General features: G+C 39.7%; 1 protein-coding gene across 7 annotated transcripts in view; it reads left to right on the top strand.

The window, feature by feature from the left end:
- NT5C2 (5'-nucleotidase, cytosolic II) overlaps positions 1-15456 on the top strand; it is a 119244-nt gene extending 103788 nt beyond the window's left edge. For 6 of the 7 annotated variants that reach the window (XM_019725034.3, XM_019725033.3, XM_019725032.3 and 3 more), the window contains 14 exons: positions 163-258; positions 4306-4397; positions 4532-4589; positions 5622-5715; positions 6343-6396; positions 7935-8018; positions 9032-9073; positions 10300-10407; positions 10673-10739; positions 11406-11576; positions 12883-12934; positions 13057-13117; positions 13261-13437; positions 14029-15456. In XM_019725034.3, the coding sequence (XP_019580593.1) occupies positions 163-258; positions 4306-4397; positions 4532-4589; positions 5622-5715; positions 6343-6396; positions 7935-8018; positions 9032-9073; positions 10300-10407; positions 10673-10739; positions 11406-11576; positions 12883-12934; positions 13057-13117; positions 13261-13437; positions 14029-14262 (1390 nt within the window). In that variant the 3' untranslated portion in view covers positions 14263-15456. Of the gene's footprint in view, positions 1-162; positions 259-4305; positions 4398-4531; positions 4590-4756; positions 4896-5621; positions 5716-6342; positions 6397-7934; positions 8019-9031; positions 9074-10299; positions 10408-10672; positions 10740-11405; positions 11577-12882; positions 12935-13056; positions 13118-13260; positions 13438-14028 lie in introns of those variants that run through there. The other variant, XM_074339116.2, reaches the window with a different exon arrangement.
- The last annotated feature ends 4421 nt before the right edge of the window (positions 15457-19877 follow it).

Here is a 19877-nt window from a genome sequence, read left to right on the forward strand (position 1 = left end):
TAATTCATTCACTTTAACCTCTAGGGTTATATTGTTTTGGGACATACTTGAGTTGCCATAAAGCTTGAATAACATAGAGTTGGTTCATGCTGGTTGAGTAACATACTACATAAGATTATTGCCTGTATTTGCGTTACTAATGATGTCTTCATTTTCACACAGGGGACTTGTTTTTGATACACTATATGGAAATCTTTTGAAAGTTGATGCCTATGGAAACCTCTTGGTCTGTGCACATGGATTTAACTTTATAAGGGGGTGAGTACAAAGAAACCTTTAGCCTCTGTATAAGTATTTTTATAGTCAATATGAGGATGACATGGTCTCCCCAAATGTAATATACTTTTCCTGTTTCTTCATCATCAAAGAGCAATTCTTTTACATACAGGTAGCTTAACAATTATTTATTAGGTAGTTAAGACCCAAAACTGACTTCCAAATATAGTTAACAGTTACATTTTGTTTAATTAAATGCCTTCTAATTATACAGCATCCAACAGAGCTAATCTTGAAACTTGCCAAAAAAAGAACTGTAGTGATTTTACCTTATTTGAAATCCTAAGATTTTTATTTTCTCCTTTTTAATACAGTTCTCAGGTATCTGCTCAGAAGAGGTATGTACATAAAAGTACTTTGAAAAACTACAGCAATGTAAATGATTTTTAATAGCTAATACACTATTTCTTATATTCTAATGAATAGCTTTAAATATTTGATCATGTTAAAATTTTTTAAAACATGGGGTTAAAAATGAATACAGGGTGATAATAGTTAGAATAAATAAGGATAAGCTTTATTTTCATAATCAGAATATTTCCACTATTCCTACTGATTTGGACTCTCCACCCTAGTAAACAGCAGATAAAATTTGGTGTCTACTGTTTTTTGGTAAAACATCCCCGTTTTCTCTGTAAAAATCACAGTATTTAGCAGCTACACGTGTGGCTTCACAGTTACACATCTTCTCTGTTGTACTACCTAAGTTACCACTGACACTGGATTAGAATCAGAGAAACTCCTAAAACCCACATATGTATCAATCTTTCATGTAACTTTGCCATATAGTATTCATTCTCAATGGCAAAGTAGTAAAAACTGCACAGTTTACATTGAGATTGTTAAAGAGACATGTCTTTGGTGAATACCTTTTGTGACAAGAAGGCACAGATAATTGAAACTGTACTAGAGTTTTCTTTAAATCTGAGGTCACAGCAAAGCCCTACTTTGAATTGAAGCATCTGGAGCAAGACTCTTCGGCTGGTATTACACAGGCTTAAAGATTTCCATATATATATAGTGAGGAAAGTGTGACGGAAACACCCCATCCTGATACATCTGGACAGGCCTTTCTTCACTGTTCTCATGAGGGGTTTGTTCAACATCCATGAATATCAGGAGGCAGGATTTGGAACATGAAGTGATTGCAAATAGTGCTAGCAACCTAAACTATTTTCCTTATGGATATTATCACTATAATTCAGAATTCCGGTGGAGATGAACCAGTGTTCTGTTTACTAATGTCTGAAAAGGGATTTTTGTGTTACAGGGAGAGGTAGAGAAGAGGAGGAAGAGAAGCAGTTCTGTAAATTAGTACCACAGTTAGATTTACTAGCTCAATATCCACAGACCGCCTTTCCTCTCCCAAATAAGCCAATAAAGTTTCCAGATAGCTCCTTTGGAAATACATTTAATAGTGTTTCAAAATAAGTCACTTATGAGTAAATGCAGAATCATTCAAAGAGCACTTAGCACTTTGCAGTCTGTGGAGTCAGAAGGAAAAGCCCACGGGGAAGGAGAACTGAGGATGGAGGATGAGGGAGAGTTACTGAAGTACAGTGGTGGCCAAGTCTGGAACGGAGTTAGTTTCCACCAGGCAGCCCCTTACATGCCTTGCCAGTGAGTTGGGACCTCTTTTTTGGACAGTGGCAAAGGCTTTTAAAGTTTAGAATAGGATAATATTGAGATCAAATCTTTATTCGCAGAAAGTTAGCAGTAGTATGTTTTCTACCCTATTCCAAGTCTAGCATTCCTTTTATGATACACTACCTCCCCCTGAATTAATTTTATTTTAAACATAAGCATGATTTGATACTTAATTTAAACAAAATGTAATTGTTAACTATATTTATAAGTCAGTTTGGGTTCAAATTGCCTAATAAATGTTAGCTATCCTTACGTAAAGGAATTACTCTTTAATGACAGAATAGGAAAGTATATCTAAGGGGACAGTGTCATCTTACTAAACCTGATTGAGGGAAGTATATCATTACTATTTCCTTCCACCTTAATTTTCATTACAGAAAATCTTGGGAGGATAGAAGATGAGATATTCTACAAAGTTATTCTTTATTGGAACTCTTATTTCTGATGGGTGACAAAGACAGAGAGCAATGTGATTTTGTTAATCTCCGTAAATTCACCATGAGAATTGTGCATTTGTATATTTCCGTTTTTCTCTCTTTTGCTTCCTCTGTAATATTTTTATTAGTACCATCCCCTTGCAGTGTTTCATTTCACTCACCCAGGTTCTTGTGCATCTCTAACAACTTCTGTTTCACTGGCTTTTTTTTTTAAACCCTAAATGTTCTCCATCAATAAAGTCTCCATATTCTTTTTTTGTACTTTTTAAAAAATGTATGTTTTTTTCAGTTACAGTTGACATTCAGTATAATTTTCTATTAGTTTCAGGTGTACAGTATAGTGGTTAGACATTTATGTAATTTATGCAGTGATTCCCCCCCATTAGTCTAATGCCCACCTGGCACCATACACAGTTGTTGCAACATTATTGACTATACTCTCTGTGCTGTACTTTGCATCCCCATGACTACTTTGTAACTACCAATTTGTATTCTTTCTCTGCTCTTAAGTGGCCTCATCTACTCTTAAGTCTTTATGAATTCACCTACTACCTGTACATAGATGATTCCACTTCTCTCTCAAGTCTGAATCTGTTTTAAGTTCTTGACCTTTGTTTCTGATTGTCTGTAAAAATCTGTTGACTGGAACTCAATGTGTCCAGAGTAAAACTCTTACAGCTATGTCTCCAAGGTTTTTATGTTTCTGTTAATGGTACTGCCACTTTCTGAGAGACCCCTTAGTATGAGCATCGTCATCTTGATTTTCATGCCCCTTCTCTGCCATATCCATTCAGTTGCCTGATCTTGTTTATTTTACCCCAACAGTCTCTCTTGAATACATTCTTCCATTTAATTTTGTCACCACTCCAGAACCAGGCCCCTACTGCTCTCATCTGGACTGCTGCAATAACCATTTAACTGGTTTCTCAGTCTTTTGTCTCTGTGTCAGTAAGCTTTTGCTGCAGAATAAATTACTTCAAAACTTAATGGCTTAAACAATCACCATTTATTTAGCTCAAAATTCTGAGAGTCAGCTGGGCAATTCTGGGGTTGCTCAGCTGGTCTGGAATCGCCTCACTCACATGTCTGGCAGTTGGCGGCCTGTTGGCTGAGGCACCTCACTTCATGTAGTCTTCAGCAGGTCACCTCATTCGCATTCACATAGTAGGCTCACAGTTCCAAGTGCAGCAAGACGAGGCAAGCCTCAGTGTACATGTGTTTTCCAAGTTTCTGTACAGATCCCATTTACTGCTGTTCAAGCCTGTATTCAAGGATGGAGCCACTTAATTGAAGCAATTGCAGTTATATTACAAAGGGATGGGAAGAATTTGTAGCCATTTTTGTAGCATATCACATTTCTTTTTTCCATTTTATGGTAAAACTGCAACTAACTTAATATTTTTACAATTCAGATCTGGCTTTATCCGTCTGCTTAAAAACTGTCAGTGGTACTGTCTTGTCCATAAGAATGATAGCATGATGGGCTGCCTCAGTTTATCTTTCTAGCTTTATTTTTCTCTGCTCCCCTTTTTCTACTCAAATTGGACTAATTTCCCTGCCAAGCCTTTAAGGACCATCTCATCTGCCACCACTTTCACAAGTCCTTTCTAGATTTTCCTCTCCTCACTCCCACATTCACTCCTCTCTACCCCTTAAGTTGAAATGGTCTCCAGTTCCTCAGTTTTCTCACAGCTCTTTGCATCTTTCTTGTGGCAGTTGTGATATTTCACGTTGTTGTAATTGTCTGTCTGTGATTTAACCTCCCTTCCCAGACTGAGAACTTTTTAAGAACAACCCGAGCTTGTTCATCTTTGTGTGTCATATTTGGAACCCTGCCTTGCATGTAGCCACCAAAATATTTGAGTGACTTTTTGAATGATGAGCATTTCTGTTATTATAATGCTAATATTTTGGGTGTCAGTTAACTTAAAATTCTTTCTTTCAGACCAGAAACTAGAGAGCAGTATCCAAATAAGTTTATCCAACGAGATGACACTGAAAGATTTTACATTCTGAATACACTATTCAACCTACCAGGTAGACTCATTCTATGCTTATATGTACTGATGCTTTCTTTTCTTTCAATGATCTTTTGTCTTTGCTCAAGGGAGATAATGAAATAAGTTTGAATTATCTCATAGCTTATGAATATCTATTCTTCATTTTTTCAGAGACCTACCTGTTGGCCTGCCTAGTAGATTTTTTTACTAATTGTCCCAGATATACCAGGTATGTACACACTATAATTTTTTTTCCAATTGATTTTTTAAAAATTAATGTACAGGGTTTTAGAGAACTGGCCATTGTAGGTCTTTTCTGCTTTTCTGAAGTGAATTTAGTGCTAGTGAGAGATGCCACATTGCCAGCCTGAGAGATGGGACAGCACCAGCAGCTCCATGCAGGCTCTCACCTCCCACACGGCCCCTCTCCTTGCCAGTATGCTGCAGCCATGTTTGGAAGGGACCACTTCTGATTGGCTTCTCCTGGGAATGAAGACGGCCAGCAGAGGTGCTAATTGTGACAACTGAGTGGGAGGTTTGTGTGATGATTATCTGTCTAAGCAGAATTACACTAAAACCCCCCTACTCATTTCACAGCAGCTACCCAGGAGCCATTCAGGGATGGTAATTTAGTTACATTCCCAGTCCCAGCAAGATTTGATTAAGGAATAAATACTGTTTATCCTCCCTGACGTAAAATTTTGCTTAAGTCTTGAACAAGTTATCCTCTCGTTTTAGGGGGAATTGAGTAACCACTGGTAAAAGTTCAGACATGTACCAGAATTTGCTAACTTCTTACCCTCTTTAGGCCTTACCACTTCCAGGCACTAAGTTTGGTGGAGTGCCAAGTCACTAAGCTAAATAGAAAGTAGGCTATACCTTTGTACCTAGAGATGTCAGAAAAGTCAGGGTGGAGAGAACCTAAATTACCAATTTTAAGGTTTGAATGTTTCTTTGATAGGAACCTGTTTCTTAAAAGTGATGCAAAAGGAACCTGATATTTTTGGACCTGGCCTTTTAGCTTCCATTCAGTATATTCTTCTGTCGCTATGTATTTGTTCACAATTATTGCATTCTATTGAACACTGTAGTCATCTCCGGTGTCCAGAATGGACTTTCATTAGGCAGTAATTATTTTCCTAATTAGCCAGTGCCTTTATCCATGTGATAATGGAACCTGTGGGTCCCTGGGCAGTGTTTGGTACTCATTTTTTTTACCCTCCTTTGGATTCCCTGTCATGTTCTTTTCATCTTTCTGTAGCTGTGAAACAGGATTTAAAGATGGGGACCTCTTCATGTCTTACCGGAGTATGTTTCAGGATGTAAGAGATGCTGTTGACTGGGTTCATTACAAGGTACCTAAGAGCTGCTGCTTCACTTGCTCACTCTTAGCATGTCTTTTATCATCTGAAACATTAACTTTTTAAGTGCAAGGAGAGAAGATTTCCTCCTTCAAAAAAATGAATTTGACCCTAGTGGTAGCTCTCTATTTCTGTTCCTGTCTTTGGCTGTCCTGTTTTCAGAGGTTAATGCTGATCTTTCTTTAATGGTGGTGTGTGGCTTCTAGCTCTTATTTCAGTTTGCATTTCCCAAACATATTTAGAAGAGATTTCAGTGTTAATATTATATTTACTGTATCCTTTGGGGATGATTATGGTCCATTTTGTTCTTTTCAAATACCTCACACTTGAGTGATAACACTAACTAATATTATATTTACGTTTACTATAAATTGTGCTGAGTAAAATATAGAATGCCTTTTGATTTCTAGTTTAAAATAAAAATAGTTTTATATTTTAAATACATTTTGGCGGCTGACTTGCAGCAAATCACACCTGTTACTTTTTCCTGGCCTCCAGTTTATCTACTTTTCCATTTTGGTAAATACTTAAGAAATGCATTTAGGTTGATAGTAGACACAATTGGTCTTATACACTTTTAAAAACTGATTTTATTCTTATTTCCTTTTTTTCTTTCCCTAGGGCTCCCTTAAGGAAAAGACAGTTGAAAATCTTGAGAAATATGTCGTTAAAGATGTAAGTCATGAGAAAACAAGATCTGCGCAATCATTTATTTTACCTATTAGGAAAATGAATAACAAGCCTATTTGTAATGAAAAGAACAACGGAAGATATTTCTTTGTCTTAGCATAATATATGCTAAGTATAATCACCATGAGTTTTCAGCTAGAACATAGGTCTTAGTATGGTTTTTTTCTATTTGTTGATAGTCAAGAAGACCTAGTATTACATTTGTCCTTATAGCTCTAATTATAAGAGCAGCTAGACTGGTTACTATGTGCACATCAGCCTGCTAAGCGATTACATGCATCATCCCATTTAATCTCCCGTGTAACCCTGACTTAGGTGTTGTTACTCTGCTTTATAGATGAAGACACTGAGGAGTGAAGGGATTAAATAACTTGCCCAAGTTCATAGTTAGTAAGTCCATCACCACCATGCTAAATTGTTTAAAAAATATACATATGTGTGGCTTATTTAAATTCTTTACCCTATCAACAGGAAATAATAAGGAAAGCTTTAAAATATCTTAAAAGGCATTAGTGGAAAACCTAACAAAATTCAGAAAAATCTGTAGTTTAGTTAATAGTTTGTGCCAATGTTAATTTCTTAGTTTTGATAGTTGTGCTGTGGTTATGTAAGATGTTCATATTAGGGGGGAAGCTAGATGAAGGATATATGGCAACGCTCTGTACTATTTGCATAACTTTTCTGTAAGGCTGACATTATTTCAAAATAGAAAGTACACATATACACACACCGCCATGAGATGAGGTACTTCTTCCTTTTCTTAAGAATAAAAGTAGCAAAATGCAGTATTTTCTCAAAGTACTTTGGTAAAGATTTCTCACTTTTTAGTCTTTGTACCTCCTTGCTTCCTTTCCACTCTCACCCCCAACCTTGTTGTTTCAAGAAAGAACACTGAGGGGTTCGGGAGAGTTCCAGGAAAATTGGAGTAAAGGAACCTATTTACTGTGAGAGAAGGAAAAGCTGTTTTTCTTTCTGGTCACATCAGGAGTTAGAATTTCCTCATGTATCTACAAGTGGGTCTGGGCATTTCTAGGTTGTATCCTGCACACGTCATTTCATTTCTGCAAGATGTTTTTAAAAACGAAAGTGTATACAATGAAGCTATATCTAATCCTCTCCGTGTAGAAGATTTTGCTGATGGTTAAAATCAGCTTTTCCTGATCTGTAACACATCTAATTCACATACTTTAAAAGATTACAGGGCAATTTAAACTCTTTTCCTGAGGCAGACATAATGAGGAAGGTAGAGATGTTTTTAATAATCATATAATCACTTACATGTATCATTTTATATATAAAATCTGTATATTATATACACCACATATATTACATATGTTAATACTTAATTTGTGCATCGTGATAATGTGCTCTTTTAAGTGCAAAATTCTGAAACAAACCAACCCTTAAAGGGCATACCCTGTTCTTGTTTCAGTGGACAAGTCTGGTATACATGACTACTCGACAGTGTGAATGAATATGTATTTGTGTTTTAGTGTTTCACTCATCATTGTATTAAATTTCAGGGAAAACTGCCTTTGCTTCTGAGCCGGATGAAGGAAGTAGGGAAAGTATTTCTTGCTACCAACAGTGACTATAAATATACAGATGTAAGTGCTTAATATTCATACTTGTTTGTTTATACAGAGGAATTATTTTGCCTAAAGAACTGTGAAGATAATGAGGAAGATAGTTTATTAAGGATAGTTTTTGCCATTTCAATTTGAAAGTAAGTGAAAAGAGCAAAAATATATATGACATAGGGCTACATCAGAATGCTTCTCAGATTTTCCTAAATATTTGACTATTTTCCCTGATTACAGTTGGCTACTTGAATGTTTTAATTTAGGAGTTAAAACATTTGTGTTGGTTAAAATGGTTTCTATATCTCTTTGCCACATCATTTATGTAAAACTAAATCACATCCTTTATTGCACATGCATACATGCCCTCCATGCTGTTGGGAGACAGACAGCAATGGATGGTGAAAAGATGTTTTAACTCTTAGCTATCAAAATTCACTACTGCTTAATTTTTTTTGCCGTGATTAAACCATATGGAAAAGCCTATATAACTCCCTAACCTCATCTTACTTTTGCTAAGACATAGTACTATCAAGAAGCTCAGTGCTTCCCAGTCCTCTTTATATAGAATCTTGATCTAGAAATCTGGTGATCTGGAATAAGCAGTCTTACAAAGCCAGTGGTTCACTGGCTTGGTTGGTCTAGGAACAGTAGTAAGAAAGCCAACGTATGTTATTTTCATGTAAATCGTTACAGTCTTTTCTATGTTCTTACCTCAGATGCCCTTTACCTCCAACTATGTGATCTAGTCCACTAGGAGAATTGGATAGGGATATGCATGAATCCACAAAAATATCTCCTAGTAGAGCCCGTGTCCTACTGAGAATGTCAGAAGCTTTTGTATGTTTGTTGTGACGAAGCATTAATTTCTGGTTTCCACAGCCATGATTTCATAAACTTTAGAGGAAACCAGAATGTGATGAATCCTATGAAAAAGACCTGTCTTATGAAAAGCTTGTGTGTGATTGTTTTTAGGTGTTTTGTATCTTTTGCAGAAGTAGTATATGGACCTTATGTTGGATTTTCTTCTCCCCCCACAGAAAATTATGACTTACCTGTTTGATTTCCCACATGGCCCCAAGGTAATATATGTAAATTAATAGACCATTGCTTTAGTAATAATGAATGCATTTAATCAGCTTGGAATATTGAGGGTAAGGAATTGGCCAGTAGCCATCCAGAAATCTTCATTAACATTATAAGTCGTGCAGGAGCTGGTATAATTGAAAGTTGTTAGCAATTTGAAAACTTAGTACCCAGAAATAAAAGAGATATTCATGTGGTATTTAGTAGAGTGGATAAGAATAATTTTATGCCCAAGAAGTTCTGTGCAGATTTGTTAAGTTTATGTGGCAATAAAAGGAATTTTCAGGTTGAGAAAGATACGTGATTAAAAGAAACAGAAAATGTGCATATTCTTAACAGCGTCTAGATTTTGCTGTCAGTTGTTGATGAGTTTTGTGCCAAGAGAACAACCTTGCCATTTAGCAGAGAAATCTTTATTCCTGCAGTATAGCTGCACTTAGATTTAAGGAATATTCAATGCAATTTAATCACATACTCGTGGGATTTTAACCCTAGGTTTCTTTGAATACATGCCAGTAAATCCCTGTTTCGAGATCACCCAAAAGCACAGTATGTATGCCGTGCTCTTCAGCTTGACCTTAAAAGGTTAATGCCATGGTTCTGTTTCAGGATGGAAATAACATTAATGGGTATAACTTTTACATTAGTGCTGTGGTTAGCCGGCAGTGTGAGCCGAAGGCCAGTGTGTACCCAGAGCCATCATTCTGAGGACATAACCAGTAACATTCCTAATTGACTTCAGTTGATACTGACCTGCCTCCTTTTTTTTTCCTCTCTTTTTTTTAGTTTCAGGTGTACAAAACAATGTACTAGTTAGACATTTATATCCCTCACAAAGTGATAACCCCTCCCGATCTGCCTCTTTCTTAGTTTCTCTGGAGTATTACTGATACGCACCTGTCCTTTGCCCCGCTGAGCCTCTTTTAGCCCATTTTAGAGTGTGAGCACACTTTCTTTCATATAAATTCCTGTGAGATAAGTTAATAAGTAGTAGATGAAATGACTTAAGATGCAGAGATTTTTAGTCATTATTTATGCTTTCACCTTTGCCTGCTTCCAAAAGGATGTGGCTTATAATAGGACACAGTATGTTTTTAATAAAACAGTGGAATCCTCTGATTATCCTCAGTATTTCTACATTCCTTGCATCTGAGTGAAATTAAGTATTAGTGCCTTAAGGTTAGGAGTGATGTTTCCGCTTTTGCTACTTCTCCTTCATCAGCCTGGGAGCTCCCATCGGCCATGGCAGTCCTACTTTGACCTGATCTTGGTGGATGCACGCAAACCACTCTTTTTTGGAGAAGGCACAGTCCTGCGTCAGGTGGATACTGTAAGTCGAGAGGACAATCTGTCTGCTGGCACATTTCCTTCAGGTTTCTCCATTCCCCACTCCTACTCTCCCTATGGAAACAAGTACACCATATCTCTTTTTGGAAATTATTCTAAGAGTTCTGGTCTTAATTGAAATAGCCAAGTAATTTAAAAGAATGTAATTCAAAAGTGCTGTTCATTTGGCTGCCTAACCAAGTAGCAGTTTGGGTGGAGATTGTGATAGAATGATAAATGTTACAAAGCCCATATGTTCTTCTTTACAGAAAACTGGCAAGCTGAAAATTGGTACCTACACAGGCCCCTTACAGCATGGTATTGTCTACTCGGGAGGTGAGTCGCAGACTTCCCTTTATTTACTGTAAGTCTTTGCTTAGACCTCACCGTGAAGGCTTTGATGTCCTCCCAGCATCCACTGAAGGTGTATTTCAGTCACGTACTAATGCAATAGGAGTCAGGCAGAAAGGGTTTGAGAATTTGTTAATATGTCCTAATGAATCTTTGATTTTCACTAAAAGGATCTTTTCCCCCCATCCTTCTTTTAGCTATTTGAGGCTTTTTCTCAGTGTCCTGGAATCATTTGGTGTGGTTCTCAAGGGGTCCTCAAGGAGCCCCTTGGACACAGATGCATGTTTTGTTGGAGTGAGAAACAGTCGAACAAAGCCAACTTAAGGACAGATCTGTTATGAGAAAAAGCGGTGGTACTTTTGAGGGTTGCAGTGACTAAAGCTGTGAGGCATGTAGCTCTGTTGCTCTTGGATTTGGTGATCAAGAGCTTTAGTCAACACAGGGGAGCTAAAGGCCTTTTCTTAGAGGCAACATAAAGAATGATGAAAAACAGACAATTGTGAGTCTTTGTCTTTAAGCAAGGTGAGCCCTTTTTCTAGTCTGTTCCTCACATAAGAATTAACTTAATCATAGTATTTAACGGTTATGGAACTTGGAACACTGGTTTTTAATATGGAGACATTTGTTTTTTTGTTCATTCCATTGTTTTAGGTTCATCTGATACAATCTGTGATTTGTTGGGAGCCAAGGGCAAGGACATTTTGTATATTGGAGATCACATTTTTGGGGACATTTTAAAATCAAAGAAACGGCAAGGGTGGCGAACTTTTTTGGTGATTCCTGAACTTGCACAGGAGCTGCATGTGTGGACTGATAAGAGCTGTAAGGAGCCATTACTCTTACATTCTAAATCACTGACATACCTCGTTTGTATCTAAACGGCCAGCTGTGAATCAATCCTCTTTGATGAACTGTTGTGTTGAAAGTATGGGGTCGTCGAAGGATGTGCCTTGATATTTGTATACCTCCTTCCCAGATAGCCAGATATTTCACAGAACTCCAGAATTTGAGGATGTATGAGAGGTTATCTTGTTCAGCTTTCTTCTCAAATCCATTGAAGATTAAATATAAATGTTACTCTCCTAAGTTGCATTACAGTAGCAACTAACGAGTGAACTCCCCTTTCCTCTGGAATCCTGTGCTACTAGTTTCAGTCTCTCTGCTACCAGCCCGTAGCTATGATTCTGGGGCATTGGTGGCTCTGAGTGTTAATACACCTCCTGGTATTTTTTTATTTGCTCTTCTGAGAAGTAGAGAAGGAGGCCAAATTGCATTCTCTGAACTGAGCTACACTGTGTACACTGAAATGTGAGCTTGGATCTGATCTTACAAAGATGTTTGACAGTTTCTCCAAACATTCCTAGCTAGCATCCATCACCCAGAGTGGTGACCTTACACATGTTACTGAGACACTTCGTACCTTAGTTTCCCCTTCTCAACCAAGGCTCCTCATCTGTACCACTGAGAAGATGAGTGAATGACTCTCAGGTCTCCCAAAGATGGCAGATAACAGAAAATGTTATATACAGTGGATACATTAAGGCTTAATTCTCTTTGGGGAATCCAGGTTGAGAAAAGCTGGAACACACAGAAAGCATGCAGCAGACTCTGGCTCTTGCTATTATTTGTACTTACAGTGGGATTTCTAACTAGCCTTTCACCCACATTTTCAACTTTCCACCTACGAAGTTTTAGAAATCTAGTTGATGTGGCTCTGTTTCCTAGACCTGTAACTTCAGACAAACCACCTAATTCGCTGTTAATAGTTGCTTTGCTGACACACCTGAGATGGGTGAGGTGTGAACTGGCACTTTGTCAGCTCAGAATCAGCATCCAGTTGGAAGGAGAGTTGTAGTCAGTGGTGTCTCAGTAAGAAGAGGAAAGGCAGGTAAAGAAAGTTGTGTCCATCAGCTGCCAGATTGCAGGCAGCGTGCGGGTTATCCAGACGAGGGGGCAGGAAGTCATTTTATGTACTCACCTCTGGCTTTACTTTACATACTCACCTTTGGCTTTATTTCTCAGTCAGATCTGTAACCTTTTAATATAGTATCAGCAGTAGTTAAAAATTGGATGCTTTTTTATTCGATGTATTTAAAACATTTTCCTTTTCCTTCCAAACCTTAACTAGCACTTTTTGAAGAGCTTCAGAGCTTGGATATTTTCTTGGCTGAACTCTACAAGTAAGTTTCTGTCCTAATTTTAAAGTTTTCTTCCCTGAAACCCGTCTGCCTCTTTGTGAGTCACCTCGGTGTAGGGGTGTCCTTCCTAGAGATTTTCACTGGATTTTTCCTTTTGTCTCCAGGCACCTGGACAGTAGCAGCAATGAACGCCCAGACATTAGTTCCATCCAGAGACGTATTAAGGTATCCAAGTAGGATTTGGGAGAAAACTTGGAAAATAAAGTTTAAGTGATTTTCCTAGTTCTGATTTTATTCGGGGACTGGCACATAGCCAGCGCTCAGTATTTTTTGAATGAGCTGACACTCACTCTTGTTCTTTGTTTTAGAAAGTGACACATGACATGGACATGTGCTACGGGATGATGGGAAGCCTGTTCCGCAGCGGCTCCCGGCAGACGCTCTTTGCCAGTCAGGTGATGCGTTATGCTGACCTCTACGCAGCGTCTTTCATCAATCTGCTGTATTACCCATTCAGCTACCTCTTCCGAGCTGCCCACGTCTTGGTGAGTTAATGCAGCCTTAAGCTACTGTTTACATTTAAGATACTCCTGAGGCTGAGCTCTGCAGTCAGCTTTGTGGGAGGGCACAGGAGAGTTTGGATCATTCCTCTCTAATGTGCTAAAGCCCAAGGGCAGGCTGCACAAAAAGTAACCTTTGAGAAAGTCTGGTCAAGGTAGACTGTCACAGGGATAGCTTTACTCGGAAATCTACTCTTTTCAAAGTTGTTTGAGTGGTGAAGTCTTTCCTCTTTTGTTGGCACTAAATGAGAAAAATGTGGTTTTTATATTCCTATGTTCTGACACTGGTATGTCTCAGGACTTTTTTGCTGTGAAGTAAATAAGGATCTCTTCTTTCCCATCTTATCCAGTTTCAGGCTACAGTAAACGATCTGGTCGCAGTTTTGAGGGTTGAGGAGAGAGAAGAGGACAGGTAGCTTTAGGTAGTGCCAGGAAGACACCTGAATATCTAAGTTGGCTTGGCCTCTGGTGCACGGTAGACATCCCTCTGCGTGGCTACCTAAAGAGGGAGAGGGGTTAGGACTTGGGAGACAGCTATTTTGTTCCACCTGCTTTCTGAACCTGACTTTGTTCTAGATGCCTCATGAATCAACAGTGGAACATACACATGTGGACATCAACGAGGTGGAGTCCCCGCTGGCCACACGAAACCGCACTTCAGTGGATTTCAAAGACTCGGACCACAAGCGGCACCAGTTGACACGGTCGATTAGTGAGATTAAACCCCCCAACCTCTTCCCACTGGCCCCCCAGGAAATTACTCACTGCCATGATGAAGATGATGACGAAGAAGAGGAAGAGGAAGAATAAGGAGAAAAACCACAACTCTGAGTACGCATTAAACAAGTTCTGGCGGGACTCATAGGATACCATGTCCCTGTTTGGGTTCTAGTGGGAGGGGGAGCTCCGCGAAAGAGACATCTGCAAAGTTTCTGAAGACTCTGAGATATTCTAATCATAGGGAGACACTTGTTTTAGTTCTGTGTGTCTGCACTCTTTACAGATGGTTCAAAATTGTAATGGAATCTGTATTGGAAGAAAGTAAGGGTAACACTGGGCTGCATGCAGATGGCGCTGTCGTGGCTTGTGCCGCTGTTTCCTTGTCTTGTTTCATCACCAGTAACGTGGAAGGGTCTCAGAGTGGAACAAGGAGAACGATGGGAAGAGGTGATCCAAAACTGCTGTTACATTACAAATTGTGCTCTTACTCCAAAGTCCATATTTTTCAGTGCATTACATAGTATTGTATATCATTGGAGAAATACATTGTTTCCATTATCAAATGTAGTTTTCTGTTGAAGTCAAGGTTCCTTTTACAAGCTTGTTAAGTGTCCTCAGTTCCTCGGGTAAGGCTGTCGTCCCTGGCTTTGCAGAAGTGTTCTCTACTCGCTGGAGGGCTGATCCGGAATGGACTGCAGCAATTTCATTTTGAGGCAAAAGTCTTCATCTATTTCTGCAGTTCTGTGATTGGTACCAAAAATGCTTATTTGTTTTCCAAAAAATCTTTTTCTCATCCAATGTAAATCTATAGAAAGAATTTAGCTGAAAGAATACAAAGGAGCAAGCCCCCAAATAGAAAAGGAGGAACCTCCTTCTATATGACAGCGTAACTGAATAAAATTCACATGCCTTGTGGCTCATGCGGCCCATTTACAGCCTTCATTAGTCTCGGGGTTGTTTTTCAGAGTCGAGCAGTAGAGGAGAGGAAGTAGGCTCTGGAAGCCAGAACCTTACGAAAGCAGAGGGCACAATCAGTATGAATAAATTCACTTCAGAATCCCAAGTGAAATCATTTCTTGTTGTTTTGAACAAGAATGGATCATTAGTGTATCTTTTAGGGTATTATAACTGCCTCCTAGTACAGTGAAAGTTGTTACAATGTTTTTAACAATGGGGTAGACTCCCACTTTAACTTTCGTATAGTTCTTCCATTCTTATTGTCATTGATGAACATGGGAGGGTAGAGTAGCTACTCTAGAATTCAATAAAGTATAACATTTCTAATACTGACTTTGACCCCTTCCTATAGCACAACTGTAATAACTGTTGGTCTTCGAGTGGGTTTAGGTATGGCTTAGTGACATCAATTTGATATTCTCTTAAATACAGTCTAGCATGATTAATTAATTAATGGTTAAATTTATAATACTTAAATAGGCCTCAAAATTTTGTCATGGAAAGTTTTTTGGTACAACACTATGAGGTGAGACTTTTTAAAAAATCATCTTATAGGTAGGGAATGCAGTAAAGATACTGTCCTGTTTTAAATTTTAGAGAACACATTTGTGGTCACCCCAGCTATTATTCTCATTCAGGATAGAGATGTTGCCCAGTTTGACATGGTCTTAAATTTTCTCAAAGCCAAAGAATTTCTAAGAGTTATTACAACTACAGAGCTAACTTATTATAAGTACATTTACATCCTTTCCCTTTTAGAGCAAGGACCAACATGAGCACTTTGCTTTCATTTACTACACTTTTTACATTGCGTTGCCCACATAAGATCTTACCTATGTAAGTTTCTTTTTTAGTCAGTTGTCTCTCTGGCAGTGGGTCCAAAGACTGAGAAGTGAAAAACACAATTGAAGAATTCCATTGCTGGTCACAGCTTTCTTCAAGACCACCAACATTTATAAGAGCTAGGATTCCATACAGGTCTAAGAGCCAGAGCAGAGTTACTTCTCTGAATATTATTCCTGTTAGAAAAGGGTGTTAGGAAGGAAGTGGTCCATGGGCAGGCACTCAGGACGCTGCAGTTGGGCTTGTTCAAACATGAATGTGAGTTTCTCTGTTGCCAATAGTTAAAGGAAGCTGAACTTAAAATGTATAACCTGCCTACACCCCCCCCTAACCCTCTTGTTAAAGCTGAGGCGTTTTAGACTGAGAACGACCTTCCAGCTCTTCTCAGAACTTCCTGGGTTTTGGAAAACACCACTTAGGTTCAGGCTTTGTAAAAGACACCCCTGTTTGGTGCTGGACCGAACTCCCATTCTCAGGGCGTGTGCACAGCAGACCCAGCCCTGCCCGGGGCCCTCTGCGAGAAGACCGGTCCTATACCTTCTCTCCCAAGAGGCTCAGTTAAGGCGCAGATGGGTTATTTCAGAAAAGGCAGTCTTAGCCGAGGACATTTGGTGTTCTCTTAGATTTTCTCCTACCATAAGCATAGCTCTGCTGAGAGCTAAAATAAGAAAGCAAGCCCTTCAATCTACCCTTTCTAAGATGCTTTTAGGAGAAGTGGTTCTTAATAGAAATAGAATAAGTTAGAGCTACAAATCCTTCCATCATCTTAGTATTGGTTTTAAGCAACCACTTTAAAAAGCCACTTGCACTGACATGTTAGATTTAAAAGTCCATGTTTAGATATTTCTAAATCAGATTTATTTATTTAAGAAATATTTTGTCAACAACTTTAAAGCCCTGCAATTTTTCCAAGGCTGCCAAGAGCATTTAAAAATACTCTGCTTATTCACCACAAATAGCCTGAGACAAACAACTGCATATCTCAGTCTGCATTAAGGGCAGGAGCCATGTTCACATTCCATGTTATGGAAACTATTTACCCTTTCTTTGATGGTGGGAAAAATGGTAACTGTGATCTAGCTATTGCCATAGAGTGAATGGCCCAAGTCCCCACTTGCTTTAGCAGCTTCCATCTCAGTACTTTTAGGTTTCTCGTGACATTGTTTCTTGGTGACTAGACAATAGGGCACTTAAACTTTCTCCTTAAATGGAACAGTTTCAAATGATACACAATTTAGGAGGCCTGGAGAATGAAATCTACCACGGAGCTACCTTTCAAGCATCCTTGAAAACAGAAGAAAGATAATGTGCTACCACCAGAGGGAGGAGACGTGCGCGCACAGCAGCAGAAAGCAGTCAGGTGACTTAATCAGTAGCCCACAGCGTCCCAGCCTACACCTCCACTCACAGAGAAGTGGCATTTCACACTGTTCTCACTGCTGAGGATGTAGAAATAGCAGAAAGCAAGTCATACGAAAAGAAAGCATTCTTCTACGGAATGAACAGGCAGCTTCTGTTTCACCTGGCATTCGCAACCATTTTTCCCTGTCCTCAGATACACTATCTTCATTCCAAGGCCACAACAATCGGACTTGTTCGAACAAAGGGACGTAATTTCAAAAATACAATATACACAGTAGTTTAAGCTCCTCTGAAGAGCTTGAACACAAAAAGTACTCAACACAATATTTCATCTCAAGCTTGCTGACTCCGGGAGACTGCAACTCTAAGTAATCTACATTTTCCAATTTTAAACAAAATGACCATGACCAATTTCTGGTTGGTTCCCTTTACATTTCTTCTTACAAAATAAGATACCTTTGCTCCATTTTATTACTAGAAAAAAGGTAGATTAGACAGATTGCTTCATGTACAAATATGTCCCCAAATGCTTGCTCTCCCTTTGAGCTCTCCCCAAAGCCATGTCTAGCCAGGGCTATAGACGAGGCCTGAAGAGTCTGGGCCAAGATAAACCTCACACACAAAACACTGGAGCCCAAGCAGCTGAGTGCACGCCCTTCCCATGAAAGACGGCAACAGTTTTTCCAAGTCTCACAAGTTCCTGAGACACTGGGAAAGAGGATTTGCCAAGCAAACCTTCCCAACACAGAAGAATGTTTATGTCCAGTCCTTTTTTGAGGGGGTTCTCACCAGAGGTCATTGCTGACTTGGGTGTGGGGGTTCTGAAGCAAGGAGCCTTATCTTTGGACCCATGGCCCTCCAGCCATTAATGGAGCAGAACTGGGGGAGGGGAGCTGGCTCCATCTAAACTTCCCCGTCTGTGTCGGCCTACTGTGTGAGCTTCACAATCACTGACAGCCCAGCAAGAAAGCACTTTGACAAAGAACTCTGGCAACTGATTCTCCCTTATATGCTTAGGCCTTACCGTGGTCCCCCTGGGGAGATGGCATGCTCAGAATGTCACAGAGAAAGGGCCCTCGAACCATTCCTTTGTTCGGGACTTCTTGAAAATAGCACAGATGTGAGGATCTTGAAGGGAAAATGATGAAAATTATACAAAGAAAGTAAAAGTTTATTAGCCTATCGAATACAATTCAACTTGTTGGCTCTTAAATTGAATTACCTTCAAAAAGTATCAAGTTTTCAGAAATCAACTCCAGGCTACGAGAAGGTCATTCAGTCTGTGCCACTCGCTCTACGAGAGCCTCTGATCTCTATCTGTAGCCTCAGAAGTGCTGAGCTGAGAAGAGGCCCCAGGGAGCACAATTTAATATGAAATAGAAACCGCAGAGTTTTCACAGTAAAGCTTAGAAACGAACCAACACATGGGTACTTCATGGATACAGAAAGCGTAGGCAAATCTCATCTCACAGTAGGAAAACTCGCGTCTATTTCCTTGGGCTCAGGACTCATTTAGACAAAGTGAGTAATGCAGGGAAATCTGCAAAGCAGCCAGCTGGGAGTGGATGTGCTGGCGCGATCATTCCTTCCCGGTCCCGCTTGTGCTTTCTGCTCTGCTCCTAAGGCCCCCAAGAAGGTGCCACTTCACTGAAATACACATCTACCTTCCACTTTCAAGAAATAGGGGTGGCTGGGAGGTGGGATGCTGGTCAGGTCAGGCCGTGTCTCAAAGCCAAGCTTCTCAGCAGTTCACTAAGATGTCTCCATCCACAGGACAAGTGTAAGTAAAACAGACCGTAAACACCTGATTAAATAACATGGGGTAAAGAAGGGACCAGTCATCAAGAGGCTCGATCTCAGAGCACGATCCTCTGGATCATAAAATAGAGACTAAGAGCAGAGGAAGAAGGATTCCAAAAAGGTCTGTGGATGGCTCTCAGAAGGGCCATGAACCTCGACCAGAACTTCAGGGTCTGGTCCCATAGGAGTGAGGAGGGGAAGAAGGAATAGAAGTTTTTAAAAGAAGTGATGATGGAAGAGGATGTGGACCACACACTGGATTAGTAGGAAATGTGGGACACCCACCAAATCCTGAAGAGCATCAGAACGGGACTCACCACACTCATTCCCAGTGTTTTTAACTTGAGGGTGAACCATCTGTGCCTGCTGCACCCTTTCTCCATCCTAGGCGTCAAGTACCAGAGGATGCACAGACCCATTTTCGTCTTCGAGTGCCAACTGAGAGGCTTGGGTGAGGCCTTCGGTCTTGTCTAGGAAAAGAACAGCTTAGACATTTGCCCAGCTGAACTGTGTGTGACTAGTGACTGAGCAGCAAATGTCCGGGGCAGTGTGAATGGACACCCTCAGACACCCTCGGTGTCCTTATCTAAACTGAACTGATGGGGGACAGACTAATCCTTGCAAAGGAGCACCTCCCTGGAATCGGCTGTACCAGACTATAAGCTGGAGGCACAGTTCTAGCACCCACTGTTTTAACACGACTGTGGTACACATCCAAAGTGAATACCCTGCTGTGTTGCTAT

The sequence above is a fragment of the Rhinolophus sinicus genome, chromosome 15 (genome assembly GCF_057876585.1).
Source record: "Rhinolophus sinicus isolate RSI-liver-muscle chromosome 15, RSI-T2T, whole genome shotgun sequence".
Lineage (NCBI taxonomy): Eukaryota > Metazoa > Chordata > Mammalia > Chiroptera > Rhinolophidae > Rhinolophus > Rhinolophus sinicus.